Here is a 21,034-nt window from a genome sequence, read left to right as displayed (position 1 = left end):
ATTTTGTTCTAAAAACTGATAATTAATCTGGATCCAGTAATTATCATATATTTCCAGATTAAGGATGCAAAACACCCATGTAAAATTCAGTTCCCACAAATAATCTCTTCTGAAGGTTAAGTACATTTGTATCAGCATTGTCAGCATCAGGATTAATGATGCCCCGATGTAATTAACTCCCAGGCTCAGATGTTATGTCACTATTCTGCAGATCCGTAAATTGTGAGTTCAATTTCAGCAAGGAATCTCTCATGGTGATCTCTAAAGAATGTTCACCAATGTAATCCTATACAAATCTAACTCTCCTTGGTGGTTCTTGAGAAGAACATATTAATAAGTGCACCATTAAGGTACGTGCTATACTGGTACCTGCATGTCTGGAACTATATATACATGTCATGCATATATCTATATGTTTGACATTGTCTTTTACAATGAAATTTACAGTGTGCAAGATATGCTCTGGACACAATTTCATTATAAATTCCATAACATATTCCAATGTGAGGCCAGTGATCTACATGTACTTTTGGGTCATGACCCCCCCCCCCCCCCTCCATCCCGGATGCACCAATTAACCAAATTTGATAGTCTTAGGCCTCAAAGAGATAAAAAGCTAATAGACAGACAGACTTTATAACTATCAAGAAGTTGGAATATTTTATATCTTTGTTTAGATTTCATACAAGAAATATAAGGCAGAAGTTTTTAATCAGACTGAAAACACATTTTCTTTCAATATCATCTTCATACTCTTCATACTTTGGCTCCATCTCTATTTAGTTTGTTTTTGTTTTGTTTGTTTCTATAGAGAATTTCACAACATATGAGGGGAGTATACACAAATGTTGGGATGATCTAGACAACAAACGAGAGGCTAATTAGGATCAGAAAAAACTCATTTCAATCTTCGGTTCAGGTGAGCTAAATTGATCTATTGCATTAAAACGTGATAAAATGAGGTAATAAATGGGGTTAATTCATAAACTGGTAGAAGAAAATGACATTTCCCAGAAAATATTCCATTACATGTACCTTAATGAGGTAGTCATTGCCAAAATAAAATGTGAGCTTGGTATTAATTTGCATAAATATGAACAGTTTTTCAGATTGCAGACTGAAGATAATCAGAGTAAAGGTGAATATTAGTACCTCGAATATGTGTAACCAACTTGAGTACCCCCTTATGTTGAAGTTAAAGACAGACAGCTTTTAAGTTTATTTTAAAAAGAAAAACTTCAGATATACTGAATACAATACTGTGGAATCCTCATTGTTTGTGGGGGATCGATGTTCGTGGACTTCGTGGGTCACTCTAACCCATGAATTTACGTGTCCTCGAACATTTTTTAAATCAAGTATATTTATCTCTCCTAGCGACATCGTATTGCTTACCCATGAAATTACGTCCCCACGAACCAGGAAAATTTTGCTTACCCACGAACATTGGCCCCCACGAATTAAAATGATCCCCCAGTAATCTCAAATAAACCTGTGCATGCAAGGTCCCAAGCCCTAATTCTAAAGGTTTATCTTGAACAAAAGGCAGTCAATTTCCTGGTCTGATAAATGTACCTGGTCTCATATCCCCCCCCCCCCCCCCCCCCCACACACACACACACACACAATCTATGCATTGTACATTTATGTATAATGTATGTTGCAGTAGTTGGTATGAAACTTAGATGTTGCGTGTAGTTTTCAACCATAAAATGATTAAATTTCCACCCATGCAATTATAAATGAACATATTTGATGCATGGATAATGTATTTATAATACATACATGTATATTATTAATGTGCTTCATAAATAAATGTTGAGATCTATATTATTAATATGATTTATAAATAAACGCCAAGATTTTCAAAGTGAACTTCAATTATACAGCTAGGAGATCAATCACCAACATGTGTCAACACAGTACAGACAAGCTTCCAACCCCGGGTGTTACAAGAGAGTTATAGACTCACACAATAGAAATAAAGTTTCAAGTGATTGCTATACAGATCTAGTGTAGAGAGAGGAACAATGAGGCGACCATCACCAAGATATGTGAAACCCTCTCCCACCACAATGTCAATTTGGATCAAGGATGCAAGATCAAAAATGCTTACGAATGGAGTAGCTTAGGTGCTGTATTAATTGTATAAATATAGTGTGTTCATTATTCTAAATAAGACATTGTATTCAATACACTTTTTCTATATCTGTCTTTTCATTTCCTTCTTTGTGTTTTAGATATATAAACTAAAAGTTTTACAGATAAAAGAAATGAAATTAGTTTCTTTAGTGCATTTACTACTTTTAAATATGACTTGGATAGATAGTGTCAATGAAGAGAAGACAACACACTGTTACTTATAGTGTAAGTGTTACACATCGAATGAATTTGTACATAGGGGAAGTCACTGAAATGAAAATAGAAGACAAGTTCAGATATCTTGAACTCCTGGATATCGTGAACTTTTGTTGAAGACTTTGAGACAGATATTTCACTGTAGTTTGTACATTACTTACCCTTATTTGCACAGGCCATCCACTTAGCGTATCTGTTCTCCTTGACTTCACGTCCAATTAAGAAAGAGAACAACCTCACCTTAAAAGCATAAGTAACAACAGTCTCAAACATAATAATAGATACAAGCTACACTTACAGTCTCAAACATTATAATAGATACAAGCTACACTTACAGTCTCAAACATTATAATAGATACAAGCTACACTTACAGTCTCCAACATTATAATACATACAAGCTACACTTACAGTCTTCAACATTATAATAGATACAAGCTACACTTACAGTCTTCAACATTATAATAGATACAAGCTACACTTACAGTCTCAAACATTATAATACATACAAGCTACACTTACAGTCTCAAACATTATAATACATACAAGCTACACTTACAGTCTCAAACATTATAATACATACAAGCTACACTTACAGTCTCAAACATTATAATACATACAAGCTACACTTACAGTCTTAAACATTATAATACATACAAGCTACACTTACAGTCTTAAACATTATAATAGATACAAGCTACACTTACAGTCTTAAACATTATAATAGATACAAGCTACACTTACAGTCTCAAACATTATAATAGATACAAGCTACACTTACAGTCTTAAACATTATAATAGATACAAGCTACACTTACAGTCTCAAACATTATAATACATACAAGCTACACTTACAGTCTTCAACATTATAATAGATACAAGCTACACTTACAGTCTCAAACATTATAATACATACAAGCTACACTTACAGTCTTAAACATTATAATAGATACAAGCTACACTTACAGTCTCAAACATTATAATACATACAAGCTACACTTGCAGTCTTCAACATTATAATAGATACAAGCTACACTTACAGTCTCAAACATTATAATAGATACAAGCTACACTTACAGTCTCAAACATTATAATAGATACAAGCTACACTTACAGTCTCAAACATTATAATACATACAAGCTACACTTACAGTCTCAAACATTATAATAGATATAAGCTACACTTACAGTCTCAAACATTATAATAGATATAAGCTACACTTACAGTCTCAAACATTATAATACATACAAGCTACACTTACAGTCTCAAACATTATAATAGATACAAGCTACACTTGTAGTCTCAAACATTATAATACATACAAGCTACACGTACAGTCTCAAACATTATAATACATACAAGCTACACTTACAGTCTCAAACATTATAATAGATACAAGCTACACTTACAGTCTCAAACATTATAATACATACAAGCTACACTTACAGTCTCAAACATTATAATAGATACAAGCTACACTTACAGTCTCAAACATTATAATGCATACAAGCTACACTTACAGTCTCAAACATTATAATAGATACAAGCTACACTTACAGTCTCAAACATTATAATAATTACAAGCTACACTTGCAGTCTCATACATTATAATAATTACGAGCTACACTTACAGTCTCAAACATTATAATAATTACGAGCTACACTTAGTCTCAAACATTATAATAATTACGAGTTACACTTAGTCTCAAACATTATAATAACAAAAGGTACTGTGAGCAATGCTCACTAAGAATACCCCCCACTTACCCCAATCTCCCAAAGGGTGTTGGTAATAGGTAAAACTTCAGTATTATGATCCAAAAGGTATCTAGGAACACAGCATCTCCATGCGATGAAAAAAGCCATTAAAGAATTTAAATGGAAACCATATTGCTACTTCGATGTCCAGTGCACGTGACCTTTGACCTTTTGACCCCAAAATCAATAGGGAACATCTTCATCCCAAGGGTAGTCCATATGTATGATATGGTGACTGTAGGTGGAAAGGATAACGCTTTAGAGCCCGGAAACCATATTCCTACTTCAATGTCCAGTGCGCTTGACCTTTTGACCCCAAAATCAATAGGGAACATCTTCATCCCATGGGTAGTCCATATATATGATATGGTGACGGTAGGTGGAAAGGATAATGCTTTAGAGCCTGGAAACCATTGCGTCTACAGACAGACGGACGGACAGACAGACGGACAACCCGATTCCAGTATACCCCCCCCCCCCCCAACTTGTTGCGGGGGGTATAATTATGAGCTACACTTACAGTCTCAAACATTATAATAGATACAAGCTACACTTACAGTCTCAAACATTATAATAATTACAAGCTACACTTGCAGTCTCAAACATTATAATAGATACAAGCTACACTTGCAGTCTCAAACATTATAATAGATACAAGCTACACTTACAGTCTCAAACATTATAATACATACAAGCTACACTTACAGTCTCAAACATTATAATAGATACAAGCTACAGTTACAGTCTCAAACATTATAATACATACAAGCTACACTTACAGTCTCAAACATTATAATAGATACAAGCTACACTTACAGTCTCAAACATTATAATAGATACAAGCTACACTTACAGTCTCAAACATTATAATACATACAAGCTACACTTACAGTCTCAAACATTATAATAATTACGAGCGACATTTACAGTCTCAAACATTATTAATAATTACGAGCTACACTTAGTCTCAAACATTATAATAATTACGAGCTATACTTACAGTCTCAAACATTATAATAGATACAGACTACACTTACATGAACATTATTTACAGTAAAGATCGTTTCTTTTTAATGATTAAGAAATTTATGTGAATAGGAGTGAACTCACTGAATACTCTAATGGATCTTCATATTTGGATTTTCCTTAACGTTATATTTTTGTGGTTTGACAATGTGCTTATATGGTAGTTTGTGGAGGATTTAAATTCAAAGGAAAAGTCCATACCACAAATCAGCATAGATTAACCCTCCAGAAAATGACTTTACAGTATATTTTTGACTTAATGTCTTCAATTTGGCATATATGCAGCCATACCTTGTACAACAGCTAGCATTAATAATGAAAATAAATGCTAGCACCCCACTATCTGCTTCATTTATCCACAGCTGCCCAATTTCTATCCCTAGTGGCAAATAATTTTGCGTTGGAAAATTTCATTGATACATTGTTAATAGATTTTTCTATGGATCCTCTCCCTCCGTTTCTTTACTGCCAGTCTTCATTCTTTGATTCAGCTAAACATTTTCCAGACCAGAAATAATTACCCACTCATGGGAATAAGAATATATACTCCAACATAAAAACATTCATTATATGTATGAATCAAAATATACTGCAAACAGACTTTTAGCCCAAAGAAATTTCGTGACTGTCATTTTGTGATAATTTCCCAAGGGAATTCAAAACTTTGCTTTGAGAAGAGAAAGAAGGACACTTTAAAGCATACAGTCTTCTCCACTCACAGTTTTATTTGGCCAATTATACTCCTCGAAGATTTCTTTGAATGTTTCTGTCGGTCCATCTGAGATCAGCATTATGGCCTTGTTGCATCGCTCTGCTCCATTGTTATTTTTCTGTGGGTAATTGATACTACAGGATCAAATTAACTCAAAACCTCTCAAGTAATTGGACTTAGCTCTTAATAAAATTGTTTTCGAGGACATACAAAAGCTGTTCAATCTTTAATTTAACAAGTTAGAAACCTTGATAAAATATTGATATCTTATCCGTATTGTAAATTAGAGCTCTGATACACTACTTTCTTCTACAAAATACCATTACTACCCAATCCGAAATGATTTCTAAACTTATGAGATTTAAACAAAATGGTATTCTTTATTCTGTTCATTTCTTGTCAAATTAATCAAATTTCCACCTCCTATAAATTAATGGTCACAGTGTGTATAATGAAGATATTGACTTACAAAGAGTTTGAAAGCTTCCTTAAGTGCAAGATTTAACTCCCCTTTTTCCTTCATTTGCAGTTCCTTAAACAGTTTGACGGCCCTCTGTTTGTTCTGTATGTTGGCCTGCATTAATGTACCATTAAAACAACTATCTAGGTACTCTGGCTTGTCTGAATACTGAAAAAAAAATATATATATATATATCAATATTCTATTGAGACAGAGATTTTAAGAATTAATGAATTTTAACTCTGAGTCATAGACTAGAGCCCCACCCTGTCGCCAGACCCCTGACCCAGAGGCCATGAATTTCCTAATTCTGCTCATTATTAAGAATAATTTTGAATACTCAGTACTGTATATATAGAACAACTTTGAATAATGCATCTTTTTGGCACTCTAGTTTTCCTTTTAGCTTTTACAAGTTTTTTGTCATTTTGAATTTCGGCTTGAGCATCACTGAAGAGACATTATTTGTCGAAATGTGCATCTGGTGCATCAAAATTGGTACCGTATAACTTTTACATTATGACCCCTGGGTCGAGGCCTCTGCTGGTGGACTGTTAGTTCCCGAGGGTCTCTACAGCCCAGTAGCTAAGTACTTCGTTACTAGCTTGAAAATACGGATGTATATTTAATTGCAGTGTTAAAATTTAGAAATTCATTTCAAAATTAAGGATGATATCTCCCTCATGCATAGCTCTGTCTCTTGGACGAATTTGGCTCCAGTTTTTTTTTGGCACTCTAGTTTTCCTTTTAGTTTTTACATGTTTTTTGTCATTTTGAATTTCCAAAATTTCGGCTTCAGAGCATCACTGAAGAGACATTATTTGTCGAAATGCACATCTGGTGCATCAAAATTGGTACCGTATAACTTTTACATCTTCACTATATGAACCATAAAACCCACCCTAGCAACAGAGGCCGTAAAATTCACAATTTTCAGAGAGGCATTCTAAATGCTCATCCTACCTATACACACATGTTGTCTGCTAGATGTCCCAACAGAAAAGATTGTTAAAGACCCCAAAAATGTCACATGGTTTCTTCATGGATTACTGAATGTGGGAGTAGCTTATCTATGGCCTTTGTTATTCATCTGGAATTGGCCTGGCCAAGAGATCATGCTTGATGTGTATACTTTTGATATACACAGGATTCTTAGTGTCTTGATTTGTGCAAGTTGAATATCAAAAGAGGAAAAATTTGATTAACATTTCAACCCACTTGCATACCGCATTTTACTACATGTAAACCTTCAAAATTGATCATATTTATGTATTTTGTGATAAACCTATTTCTAAACCAATGTACTTTTAAACAAATTAGCTTCTTATTATACCATCATATATATCACAAATCTTACAAGAACTTAGGTGTTTGCTAAATAATTACCCAGTGAATTCAGTGTAACATTTCATTGACTAATTATGATTAAATCCAATTGGAACAAGAGGCCCATGGGCCAGTACTTCACTCTCCCGAGCAGCAGTTCCTAGCAATAAACAAGCTTGAACAAAACTATCATTATACAAGCAGCTTGGTTCAGAAAAAACTCTTCAAAGGTAACGACTAAAAATTCATCAGTTATCAAACTTAATTATCAAACTTGACTACAAATTCATTTATTATCATATGCCCTTGAAGACAGGCATTGATTCCCTTTATATTCGCATGTAATACTTTGATCCCCTATTGTGGTCCCACCCTAACCCTAGGGTCATGATTTCAACAAACTTGAATCTGCACTGTCAGGTAGCTTTCATGTAAATTTCAGCTTTTCTGGCCCAGTGGTTCTAAAAGAGACTGGTTCACGATTTTTGATAAAAATATTTTTCATTTTTGATGTTAAACATTAAAAATATATAACTCATTTAATGTTGACAGCCAAAATTTTGACCTGAATGCAAGAATGAAAGCAATATTTTAGCCTTAAATCTGTGTTATGTAAACAAAGACTCTCGTCTTTTTATGTATATACAAACTAGTGAAATATTGATTTTGTAATATAATTCATCTTAATTTGGCATAGTCACAAATTTTAACTTTTAGATGACACATTTTACCCCAAAAATGCTTGAAATGTGAAAGATATAATAAACTTAGATCGATATCCATTTCTTTTGAAAATTTCGTAAATAATAGCATACCGCAATCTTTGTTTACAAAACAAATAATAAACTCTTTAAAATGAGCTTCTGTGTTGATGCATAACCTTAATTTTCATTTGAAATCTTTCAAACACATTAGACAGTAGATTTTGATCATTAAAAGTGAAAAACAAAATTTTGGGTAAAATCTGTCCCTTTAAGGAATATTTTTAAATGACCCCACACTATTTTTCAATTTTGTGAGTATCCCCCCTTTGAATGGGGCATGACCCTTTCTTTCAACAAACTTGAATCACCTTCAACCAAGGATGATTTGTTTCAAGTTTGACTGAATTTGGCCTAGTGGTTCTGGAGAAGATTTTCCTGAATATCTGCATGCAAACCTTGATCCCCTATTGTGACCTCACCCTACTCTCGGGGAATCTACTTTATATCAGGACCTTTCAGGTAAATCTCCACTCTTATGGCCCAGTGGTTCTTGAGAAGAAGATTTTTACAGATTTTCTTTATATATTCGAATGTATAACTTTGATCCCCTACTGTGGCCCCTACATACCCTGAGGGTCATGACTTTTAACAAAATTGAATCTCCACTATGTCAGGAAGCTTTCATGTAAATTTCAGCTTTTCTGGCCCAGTGGTTCTTGTGAAGATTTTTAAATGACCCACCCTATTTTTGCATTTTCATGATTACCTCCCCCTTTGAAGGGGACATAGCTCTTCATTTGAACAAACTTGAATCCCCTTCAACCATGAATGATTTGTACCAAATTTGGTTGAAATTGGCCCAGTGGTTCTGGAGAAGAAGATGAAAATGTGACAAGTTTATTAGGACAGACAGATGACAGACAAGAAGTGATCAGAATAGCTCACTTGAGCTTCCAGCTAAAAATATCACAAAGCCGACTGAGTATACTCAACTAGTTTCTTTACTTCTTCAGGAGTATAAATCATCCTGAAGAAAATACAGTGGAACCCCGTTATTACGTTCCCCCTTTAATACGTTAGTCCGCATATTACGTTGGAATTTCAAAGCACAAAACCATTTCTTAACAAACCTATATAAAATAGACCTCGTTATTACGTTGCCCTAAGATGCCGGGACTCGGTATTATGTTGTAAAAATTCCGACAAAAACGTAATAAACTCCTAATTATTCAATAATGATTCTCAAAATAATAAGCCATTCACACCTTGACTGTCTGAGGCAGTCACCACGTAAATTTCCTGGTCTGTTTGGGGATTAGAGACGCTTGACTGATCACGCTTCGATAGATCTAGCGACATCAATACAGGTGAATACCTCGTATCGAAACCAGTGATAAACAATTAAATAATGTTTATTTAGACATTGTACTCTATGAAATTTACTTCATTTTTCATATTTTGATAATCGAAGAAATAATTTCTCAACCACCTGAGTGTTCAGTATAGTGTGATTACCTTCGCTATTAAAACTCTATTTACGGACAGCTTTGGTACCGAACATGAAAGACAAGATTTATCGTAGCATTGTTAAAACCGCTTGGGTAACTGCTTGGACATAGGTGACGAAAGGTGGTTAATTAAAAAATTGTCCGTTGTTTGGACATGTTCATAAATCTCGTCCATACATACACCAATCAAACTGTCCTGTGTTATCGGCCGATTCGCGCACGGCATTTACCTCAGTGAATATTCTAAAATCCCTTGATGCGCACGTGATTTTAGTGCCATCATTTAGCGTTATAAATGAAATCTTCGTGCATCATTATATTTTTTTTTTATGTGGATTGCGCTTAAATTGTTCTCTGTGTTTATCGTTGGTGAGAAAAGTGTGTAAGTGTTGGGTATCGTGTGCGTTTTGTGTCTATAGTTTTGTTGTTTTGGGGTGGGATTTTTTTTTATTGTGTTGTGTATTGTGTAATTAGAGAACTTAATAAAACGATGTTTTGTTATTTTTTTAATACGAATGTTGAATACGAACCGGAACGAGTTATTGATAGAAATTTACATGAACGCATTGTTTTAAAGTTGAACAAAATGGCGGTCCAAACGAATGCAGAAAAAACAACGTTTATCAAAACATCCTTATGTATCCTACACCAGAAATAAAGAAAAGGGATAAGAACATGAAGAATTACGGACATTAAAGATAAAATGTAAATAAAACAAAGTATAATAGTCTTTTAAACAAAGAAACAGTAAAGATATATTCACACACCCCTTCACGGAGTACCAACGGACGATATACAATTTCCAAATGATATTTTTAACGGATTTCACTGGGAACGTTTATTACGTTGCCCCCGGTATTACGTTATTTTATCGTGACAAAATGGAAAACGTAATAACGGGGTTCCACTGTATAACTATAAATGAAATATAAGTACTCCTAACACAGTCTGAGGATGAATGAAGGCATTCTCCACCAGGTTAGTCAGGAAGGTGATAAATGAAAATTCCAGAAAAATGAGGTCAAGATTACACAAAGGTCAACGAAAACAAAATTTGAACATTCTTTCCAAGTCATCATGCTCTCATCTGTATTTCAAATTTGATAGAGGCTTCCCAAATGAGTTAATTAATCTATAAGCATCCAAATGTAATCAATACATAATTTTTTTTAATCTATATTTATATTTTTTGGGGGGTGGGATTTGATTGATTTGAGTGTATTTACTCAGTACATTATGGTCCTCTCCTGTAACTTACAGTAATGATATTGAAGTTGTCTTCATCACTGAGTGTCTCCAGTAATTTCTGAATGGTTTTGCCAGTGATAATTCTTCGCCGGCCTTTCATGCTGCCACTGGTGTCTACCAGTATTACTATATTCTTGGGAGAGCTGGCTGCCTTAATATACCTTTAGAACAGAAACAGTATTGTCAAGTAACATTGGGAGTATATTATCTGATGCAACCAGCAATTAATATCAACACCTTCTGTGTTTGAACTGTAGGGAGCCATAAACTCTATCCTTAATTTCCCTTGAAAGAAATACTTTGATGTTATAATTGCCATTTTCTATTCTGAAAATCCATTTTAAAATTAAACAATCCCATCATTTACATTGTAATCAGTAATCAGTTGTTTGTTTCTAAAATAATCATGCTTAAAGCAATAATTATTTGTGTCACCATTGAGTTCCGCATATTTCAACATGTTTTGGCCCCATGATTTACAACTTGTAAATTAAGGTACCTTTTTCTATAACCAAAAAAAAATTTCACGTTTGATAAATTTTTCACATCAAGTCTTACTAGGTCATGGACAAACGGGCCAATCCAGCTGAAATGCAAAATCACCCTTATGCTTCTTGAGGGAGAAATCGTAACCAAATTTAAGAGTTGTACACACATCCGTTACAGAAAAAAGTCTGGAAAACATGACCTCGGATGGACTTGCTGTCCGTCGATCCGAGGTCATGTTTTCCAGACAGACACACGGACAGCGCTATAACATAATACGTCCCGTCTAATAACAGCTGTATAAAAACCCTTCTCCAAAGTATTTTTTTTTTCACTTAATCCATAAAATTCCTGGTATCAATCTTAGAAGTTGGTATATCATCAATGATGAAACAATTGCAAATAGAAACCACAATGAAAAAGAAAAAATTGTACTGCAATTTCCAAAACGGTGGCAACTAAAAAAACCATCCACTGCAAAATATAGAACAAAATACTTGAAGTTTAAATACTTGAAATCACACTGTAAAGGGCATACAATTCATCTAAAATGTTATAAAATGTTGAAATTAATTAGTTTTTGTGTACTTCAAAAGTGTATACCTGTAAGACCATGCAATTCACTGAAATTTGTATTGTAAAGTACGTAAGTTAATAGGACCTAAATTCTGTGTCATAACAGAAAAAACATATCATAATACAAAGGTCACTTAAATAAATACTGTTTTGATAGGCTATGTACGTTGGTAGCTTAATACATTGAAAAGACTTCGAGTGCAAGTTGAGTGTCCATTTTTAATTTTGTCCAAAAGATTTATGCAACAGACATCAGCCTTTACTCAATAAGGCATAAACCGGTTGCATGTTGTATTAAAGCAATTATACCATGGGGAATCTGGGTCAACCATTTTAGATTGAATATAATACAGTGCTGGCACTTCTTTTCAAATCCCTTGCGGAGGAACACTCTTTATGAATTCATTGGTATGACATAAAGTTCTTCTGAACAAACGATCAGAAATATTTCAGACACTCAAAATTCATAGCAACCATATTTCTAAGAACAAAGTATGATTAGATAAGCATAGATTGGTGACCAAGAATTTGAATTTGAGACTGCTCTGGAAACAAACAATATGCATGTAGATTGTGTACATAATATGCAGCTATTATATTTAAACAAAGTGTCTATATGTGTTAAACACTTACAATTTACTGGGGGGACGTCCACTTACAATTTACTAGGAAGACGTCCACTTAAAATTGACTGGGGAGATGTCCACTTACAATTTACTAGGGAGACGTCCACTTACAATTTACTGGGGAGACGTGCACTTACAATTTACTGGGGAGACGTCCACTTACAATTTACTGGAGAGATTTCCACTTACAATTTACTAGGGAGACGTCCACTTACAATTTACTGGGGAGACGTCCACTTACAATTTACTGGGGAGACGTCCACTTACAATTTACTAGGAGACGTCCACTTACAATTTACTGGGGAGACGTCCACTTACAATTTACTGGGGAGACGTCCCCTTACAATTTACTGGGGAGACGTCCACTTACAATTTTTTGGGGAGATATCCACTTACAATTTACTGGGGAGATGTCCACTTACAATTTACTGGGGAGATGTCCATTTTCAATTTACTGGGGAGACATCCACTTACAATTTACTAGGGAGATGTCGATCCACTTACAATTTACTGGGGAGATATCCACTTACAATTTACTGGGGAGATGACCACTTAAAATTTACTGGGGAGATGTCCACTTAAAATTTACTTGGGGGACATCCACTATTGAATAGAGCTATATTCAAGAGTATCATCATCCATGAAATCGTGCAAAGCGTTATCGCGCTGTGGTACAATACACATTAAATATCGAACAGCCCTCGTGCATGTACACATATCGGAGGATGAGTGCCGGTATATGTACAAAAAAAAGAAAAGAAAGAGAGGCAGTTTCTATTAATAAAAATACCTCATCCCCCTCCAAATTATCATTTTAGCATTTTCAAGTTTGGGCAAAAGCACAATTTATTATTATTATCATTTTGTTTTACATGACAAGTATTTTAGACAAGTAAATCCCCCCCCCCCCCCCCTCTCAAAAAAAAAAGCCAATGCTACATTTCAATGATTTGACAAATATTTCTGATTATTGTACACCTACAGTGTATATTTATGAAAGACATTGTCAATAATTATATTCATTCCTTTTGCCAAATTTGAAACTTTTGTATCGTTTGTTTCCGATATAAAGATGTAATTTTTTTTGTATATTTCTGCCCCACAAAAAATAGATTCTTTAAGATATTCAATGTGTAGTTCAGTACAATAAACAGTTTTATCTGCATCAAAAATATACAAATACATGTATTGCAAAATTTAAGTGTAATTCATGGTCATACTAATTACTGTGTATGTACATTAATTCTGGGATTATTTCCGCAGGTTGATATACATACTGTACATGCAGTATAATAGTGAATCATGTAAAATCTAAGTGGGAATAAACCATTTATATTTAGTATTTAGAAGGGTTCAGGTGTCTACACGAGGTACAGGTACCTATACCGGCTGGGTTGTTTGTTTAATGCATATATCTTGACTCCTTTCGGGGGTGTTTTTTAATTACATGTAATCCAAACAACCGCGCTGGTAAATTTTGAAATCATGCATGTGCACCTGTAAATTCTTAATGTAGCTACAGTGCTAATTACTAGACTATCAGTGTTTTTCACATACATTTTTTATACTCTTCTATTAAGAAATTAAATACTATGTATCATTGAAATGTAATACATGTAGTATACCGAGATGATGCACCAATATTCATGATATATATGAAAACGCCAAGAATTCTAAAAAATTATTATAAATCTTTTTTTTTTTTTTTACTTTTCCATGTATACATGTATCTGTACATGTAATACTGTAAACAATGTACATAAGGAATTTTCTTTTCTTTGTGTGTGGTTGCTGTGTGTACATTTATATGAAATTTATGTTCATTTCCTGAGAAATATACATCCAGTACTTGCACAAAGATCTACTATGCTTTGTTTAGATTGAACATATTCAGAACTGTAGTACATGCAGTTCCCAAATCAGTTTTATTTTTTACTTATTCTCCGATTTATATATATTCCCTACCTGATTATAAAATAAGTACAACCCAAGGGAAAAATCGGAAACATTCCAAATGAATAGACCATCTTGCGTTCATCATGCATTCACTGTTCACTTTGATTTCACCGTGCGCTTATTGTTCACTTTGCGTTCACCGTTCACTCTACATGCGTTCATCCATTGTGTGTTCACTGTTCAAGTGGGAAAGTAGATCATTTCTGGGACTGTATATCTTTTGAGGAGAGAAGTAATGAGTTTTCATGTTTGCAATCTTTATCTTTCAAAAAATAGTAGCAAGTGGTCATGCAGTAGTTCGGGGAGATAAGAGATAAATAAATAAAGCTGTACCAGCTCCTGACTCTACAGTCGTAAGACTAGGAATCAGATGATACGAGATAAATGAATAAAACTGTACCAGCTCCTGACTCTACAGTCGTAAGACTAGGAATCAGATGATGAGAGATAAATAAATAAAACTGTACCAGCTCCTGACTCTACTGTCGTAAGACTAGGAATCAGATGATACGAGATAAATGAATAAAACTGTACCAGCTCCTGACTCTACAGTCGTAAGACTAGGAATCAGATGATATGAGATAAATAAAACTGTACCAGCTCCTGACTCTTGCAGTCCTAAGACTAGGAATCAGATGATAAGAGATAAATAAATAAAACTGTACCAGCTCCTGACTCTACAGTTGTAAGACTAGGAATCAGATGATATGAGATAAATAAAACTGTACCAGCTCCTGACTCTACAGTCGTACATATCCACACTGTCCTCCCCATTGTTGACAGGCCACTTAATACCTGGAGAAGATCAAACAGATTGTACAGGTACCAAACAGTTTATTTCATACTTTTAATATAATAATATTGTTAAGAAACAAGAATGCAATTCAAAATCAAAATTTATTATAATAATATTGTTACGAAACAAGAATGCAATTCAAAATCAACTACAAAAGATGAAACTAAAATTTCAAGTGGTTTTCTTTTTCTGTTGTTGTTGATGTATCTGGGGAGTGGAGGTTGGTGTGGGGTTGTATAATGTCACTTATTTTCCCATATTTTAACAACTCAATTTTTGCAACTGGTAATTAATTCTGCCTCACTTCAAGGGTGACAAGATATGATTATAATCTACCAATTATAAAAAGTCTCCAAAACAAAATACTGGTTGTATAAATGTGGCTTTATCTGAGTACTACTAATTTCCTCCCTTGACAAAATCCATACCAATTTTAACTTTATTTAAAGATCTAAATCATGAAGACTTTGATTTTGCAATTTTTCAAAAAAAATCCCCCTTTGTCCTTCAGTAAAACTGGTGTCACTTGATCTTGATCCTATAGTTTGTAGGTCCCAACATCCTCTCATCATTTTTGATGATCCCATGTCTCTATCAGTCCCAGTTCTAAAGTTATACAAGTTTTTATGATCAAGGTCAAAGGTCACTGGAGATACTAGTTTCTAGGTCACTACATCCTTTTATCATTTCTGAAGATCCAAAGTCTCTATCGATTCCAGCTCTGAAATTATATGGGCTTGTACTTAAAGGTCAGAGGTCAAGGTCATTGGACCTTGATACTAGATCTTATCATGCTCTTTTCATTTCTGAAGGTCCCATGTCTATATCAATTCCAATTCTAAATTTATATGAGTTTATATGTTCAAGGTCAGACCTTGATATCAATTTGTAGATCCCATCATCCTTTCATCATTTTTGAAGACCCCATGTCTCTATCAGACCTGATTCTTAAAGGGACTGGAGCACGATTTTCGAAACAAATATTTTTCATTTTTTATGTTAGAATTTAAAATTGTAACTCATTTAATGTTGACAACCAAAATTTGGACCATCTCAATGCAAGGATAAGAGCAATATTTTAGCTTTGATTCTGTGTTATGTAAACAAAGACTCGAGTCTTTTTATGTAAACAAACAAACCAGTGAAATTTCGTAATTTAAAGAATCTTCAATTTGTGCAATCACAAATTTTAACTTTTAAATGACACATTTTACCTAAATTATACTTGAGATGTGATATAAATAATATACTTAGATCAATATCCATTTATTTTGAAAACTTCGTAAACAATAACACACCCAAATCTTTGTTTTCAAAACAAATAATAAACTCTCTATAATGAGCTTCTGTCATGATGAATAACCTTATTTTTTGTGAAATCTTCTAAACATATTATACTGTATAGATTGTGATCATTTAAAATGAAAAACAAAATTTGAGGGGAAATCGTGAATCAGTCCCTTTAAGTAATACCAATTTTATGTTCTAAGGTCAAAGGTCAAAGTCATTGGAGTCACTTGACCTTGATACTAGTTTGTATGTTCTGTCATCCTTTTGTTATTTCTGAAGCTGTCACTTTTAGTCCTGCTTCTTTTAAAAGTCATACCAGTTTTTATGTTCATGGTCAGAGGTCAAGGTCACTGGAATCAATTGACCTTGAACCTAATTTGTAGGCCCTATCATTCTCCTTTCATTTCCGAAGACCCCAGAACTCTATCATATCTGTCCAGTTATATCTGTTGAATTTTGGAATTAATTTTCCCCCATAGAGTTCTATGTTAAACCCCACCCCATTTGATCCCCCCCCCCCCCCCCCCCAAATGTACCCTAACCCCCTTCAATCTGAAAACAGAAACTTTTCTGCAACTGATTACGGAGAATGGTGTCAGACAGTTTTAAGCGCGAGAAAGAAGTTGAAGAAGAAGAATAAGAACCGAGCAAAAACTTCGTTTGGGAGACTTAACTATATTTCATAATGACCATAATTGATAGGTATAATCATGTTTCCTTCATGGACATAAACTTGTATTAGTTTAATAATTCCATTAGAGGCTCCGTGCTCATTATAACAAATTCACGATTTCTGAGCGTTTCCCTTCCCCAACCAATGCTTGACATACTACTTAAGGTCAACATACAGACGAGTCATGTGGTTTCTGTGAAGAAGTTGCAAATGATGTTCATACATGATGGATGCTGACCAGTGACCTTCAATTGATTTTAATGGTTACAATTTACTCAGGTGATCCTGCATGGACCACAACACTCACCTGAACCACTGTAAGTCCAAATTTTGTTTATTTTGAGAAATCCAGGCCTGGACACAAGGGATTAGTTTCAATCAACTTGTATACATGTAAATACTGCATGAAGATTTTTGCATATGACATTAATAATTCTACTAGACTATGTTTGAGAAGAACATGTTTTCATATATTGCTATGCAAAGCTTCAACCCCCTACTGTAGCCACTCTCTGGCTAAAGCTTTAACCCCCCCCCCCCATTGTAGCCACTCTCTGGCTTACTTATTAACACAACCCCCCTATTGTAGCCATTCTCTGGCTAAAGCTTTAACCCCCTATTGTAGCCACTCTGCCTTACTTATTTACCCCCCTCCCTTATTGTAGTCACTCTCTGCCTTACTTATTTACCTGCTATTGTAGCCACTCTCTGGCTTACTTATTTACCTGCTATTGTAGCCACTCTCTGGCTTACTTATTTACCTGCTATTGTAGCCACTCTCTGGCTTACTTATTTACCTGCTATTGTAGCCACTCTCTGGCTTACTTATTTACCTGCTATTGTAGCCACTCTCTGGGTAAAGCTTTAATCCCCCCTATTGTAACCACTCTCTGGCTTACTTATTTGATGAATTGCACTATTGTGTTGTTCATTTCAAGTAAATTTTAACTCTAACACTTTCTTTCTATATAACCTAATGTTCATATCAAGCAATTTTTTACTCTTAACATTTTCTTTCTATATAATCCAATGTATGACTTATGATTCAGAACCCTTTTAAGATCCCGCCCTGGAACCAGAGGTGACCAATCTGAATATACACTGTATGAAGATGCTTGCATTAAGAACTGACTAATGTATGTCGATTGAGTGAAATAAAAAAAAAAAACAAAAAAAAACAACAACAAAAAAAAAAGAACTGACTAAACTCTAAACTCCATCCTGCCTCAGAAAATCACACTGTGAACAATTTAAATTCTATTCCATATCAGGATGCTTACATATTGATTTTATATATTTCAAATACTTGGTTCTTTAAAAGATTTTTACAGAATTGCCATATAATGATATTTCTAGGTAAAACCTAAGGTAGGAAGGAACCTCCATTGTGGGCCCCGGCAGTCATGATGCTGACAAGCAGGAATCTAAACAGTATGCAGATATCAATTTAAAAAAAAAAAAAAAACAAATTGTACTCTTGTTGCTCATAAAAAGATCTCAAAAAAAAAAATTCTTATATTTCTATGCCAAACTTAGAACCCTTGGCTGGAGTCAAGGTATGAAAAAACTACATGAGGATGATATCAATTTGAAAAATTATACCATTGTTGCTCTTAAACTGAAGACTTTTATTAGAATTTTTATAGTATATTTATCATATTTCTATGTAAAGATTTAACCCCCATGGTGGCACAACCCTGGCACCAAAGCTCATGGTTTGGGAAAACTTAAATCTTCATAAAGAAGCTTCTAAGCCTTTTTAGTACTTGAGGAGAAGATTTTTACACAACTTAATTGTATCACTCTTTGGAAGGAAGCATGATCCTTTGCTTTGTAGCAAGTTTAGTTGAAATTAACCAAGTGGTTTTATATAAGTCAAAAATATGAAAAGTTTACATCAACAACAACACTTTTCAGCTCAGTTGGGATAAAAAAAACAAGAGGCCCACGGGCCACATCGCTCACCTGAGTCACCTCGGTCCATATCAGAAGATTTTCCATATCTATTTGCATGTAAAACCGTAGTCCCTATTATGGCATGATTTTAACAAACCTGAATCTGCACTATATCAGAAAGCTTTCATATAAATCTCAGCTTTTCTGGCTCAGTGGTTCTTGAGAAGAAGATTTTAAAAGATTTTTCCTATAAATTTGTATGTAAAACTTTGATGCCCCCCTTGAGGCCCCATCCAATCCCCGGGGTCCATGATTTTAACAAACTTGAATCTGCACTATATCAACAACAAAAAAAAAAAAAAAAAAAAAAAAAAAAAAAAAACTTTGACCCCCTATTGTGGCCCCATCCGACCCCCGGGGGTCATGATTTTAACAATTTAGAATCTGTACTATATCAGGAAGCTTTCATATAAACCTCAGCTTTTCTGGCTCAGTGGTTCTTGGGAAGAAGATTTTTAAAGATTTTCCCGATATATTTGTATGTAAAACTTTGATCCCCTATTGTGGCCCCATCCGACCCCCGGGGGCCAGGATTTTAACAATTTAGAATTTGAATTATATAAGGAAGCTTTCATATAAATCTCAGCTTTTCTGGCTCAGTGGTTCTTGAGAAGAAGATTTTTAAAGATTTTCCCTATATATTTGTATGTAAAACTTTGGTCCCCTATTGTGGCCCCATCCGACCCCCGGGGGCCAGGATTTTAACAATTTAGAATCTGCATTATATAAGGAAGCTTTCATATAAATCTCAGCTTTTCTGGCTCAGTGGTTCTTGAGAAGAAGATTTTTAAAGATTTTTCCTATATATTTGTATGTAAAACTTTGATCCCCTATTGTGGCCCCATCTGACCCCCGGGGGCCATGATTTTAACAATTTAGAATCTGCATTATATAAGGAAGCTTTCATATAAATTTCATCTTTTCTGGCCCAGTGGTTCTTGAGAAGAAGATTTTTTAATGACCCTACCCTATTTTTACCTTTTCTTGATTATCTCCCCTTGGAAGGTGGCCTGGCCCTTTATTTTAACAAATTAGAATTCCCTTTACCTAAGGATGTTTTGTGCCAACTTTGGTTGAAATTGGCCCAGTGGTTGTTGAGAAGAAGTTGAAAATGTGAAAAGTTTACAGACGGACAGATGGACGGACGGACAGACGCCGGAATACGGGTGATCAGAAAGCTCACTTGAGCTTTCAGCTCAGGTGAGCTAAAAATAGCATAAACTATGGTTTAAAAATTTAATTTTTGAAATCATGACACAATTTTCATGTCATATATGATCCTTTATCAGATTAATACCTGGGTAAACTCGGAGAAACCCATCCGCACTACAGAAGTACTGCCATCGTAGGTCCGAAAACTGCTTCCTGTTTCGTTTAAACAATGAGTCCAGCTTCCCCGACCACTGAATTCCGTTCAGGACCACTGGAGCTATTCAAAAAACAAAGTATACTGTTATGAAAAATGCATCCCCTTAAAAATAGTCAATAAATGAAATGATGAAATGATTTATCGGGTTATAAAACATAGAGCATATAACATTTATATCACATACAGTTATACTGTTCAATAAATTAA

General features: G+C 34.4%; 1 protein-coding gene and 1 long non-coding RNA gene across 2 annotated transcripts in view; one reads left to right on the top strand and one right to left on the bottom strand.

Annotated features, from left to right (window-relative positions):
* LOC125653646 (uncharacterized) overlaps positions 1 to 21,034 on the bottom strand; it is a 276,533-nt gene that overhangs the window by 151,086 nt on the left and 104,413 nt on the right. The window contains exons 13-18 of the mRNA XM_056145758.1: positions 20,756 to 20,887; positions 15,472 to 15,538; positions 11,110 to 11,260; positions 6,323 to 6,481; positions 5,861 to 5,971; positions 2,520 to 2,598 (exon numbers count right to left, since the gene is read on the bottom strand). Coding sequence (XP_056001733.1) covers positions 2,520 to 2,598; positions 5,861 to 5,971; positions 6,323 to 6,481; positions 11,110 to 11,260; positions 15,472 to 15,538; positions 20,756 to 20,887 — 699 coding nt within the window. The remainder of the gene's footprint in view (positions 1 to 2,519; positions 2,599 to 5,860; positions 5,972 to 6,322; positions 6,482 to 11,109; positions 11,261 to 15,471; positions 15,539 to 20,755; positions 20,888 to 21,034) is intronic.
* On the top strand, positions 827 to 2,283 carry LOC125653652 (uncharacterized). Its single transcript, XR_007362003.2, has 3 exons — positions 827 to 919; positions 1,102 to 1,138; positions 1,890 to 2,283. It is a non-coding gene; the product is annotated as an uncharacterized LOC125653652 (long non-coding RNA).

The sequence above is a fragment of the Ostrea edulis genome, chromosome 7 (assembly GCF_947568905.1).
Source record: "Ostrea edulis chromosome 7, xbOstEdul1.1, whole genome shotgun sequence".
Lineage (NCBI taxonomy): Eukaryota > Metazoa > Mollusca > Bivalvia > Ostreida > Ostreidae > Ostrea > Ostrea edulis.
This window is presented reverse-complemented; position numbering and strand designations above follow the sequence as displayed.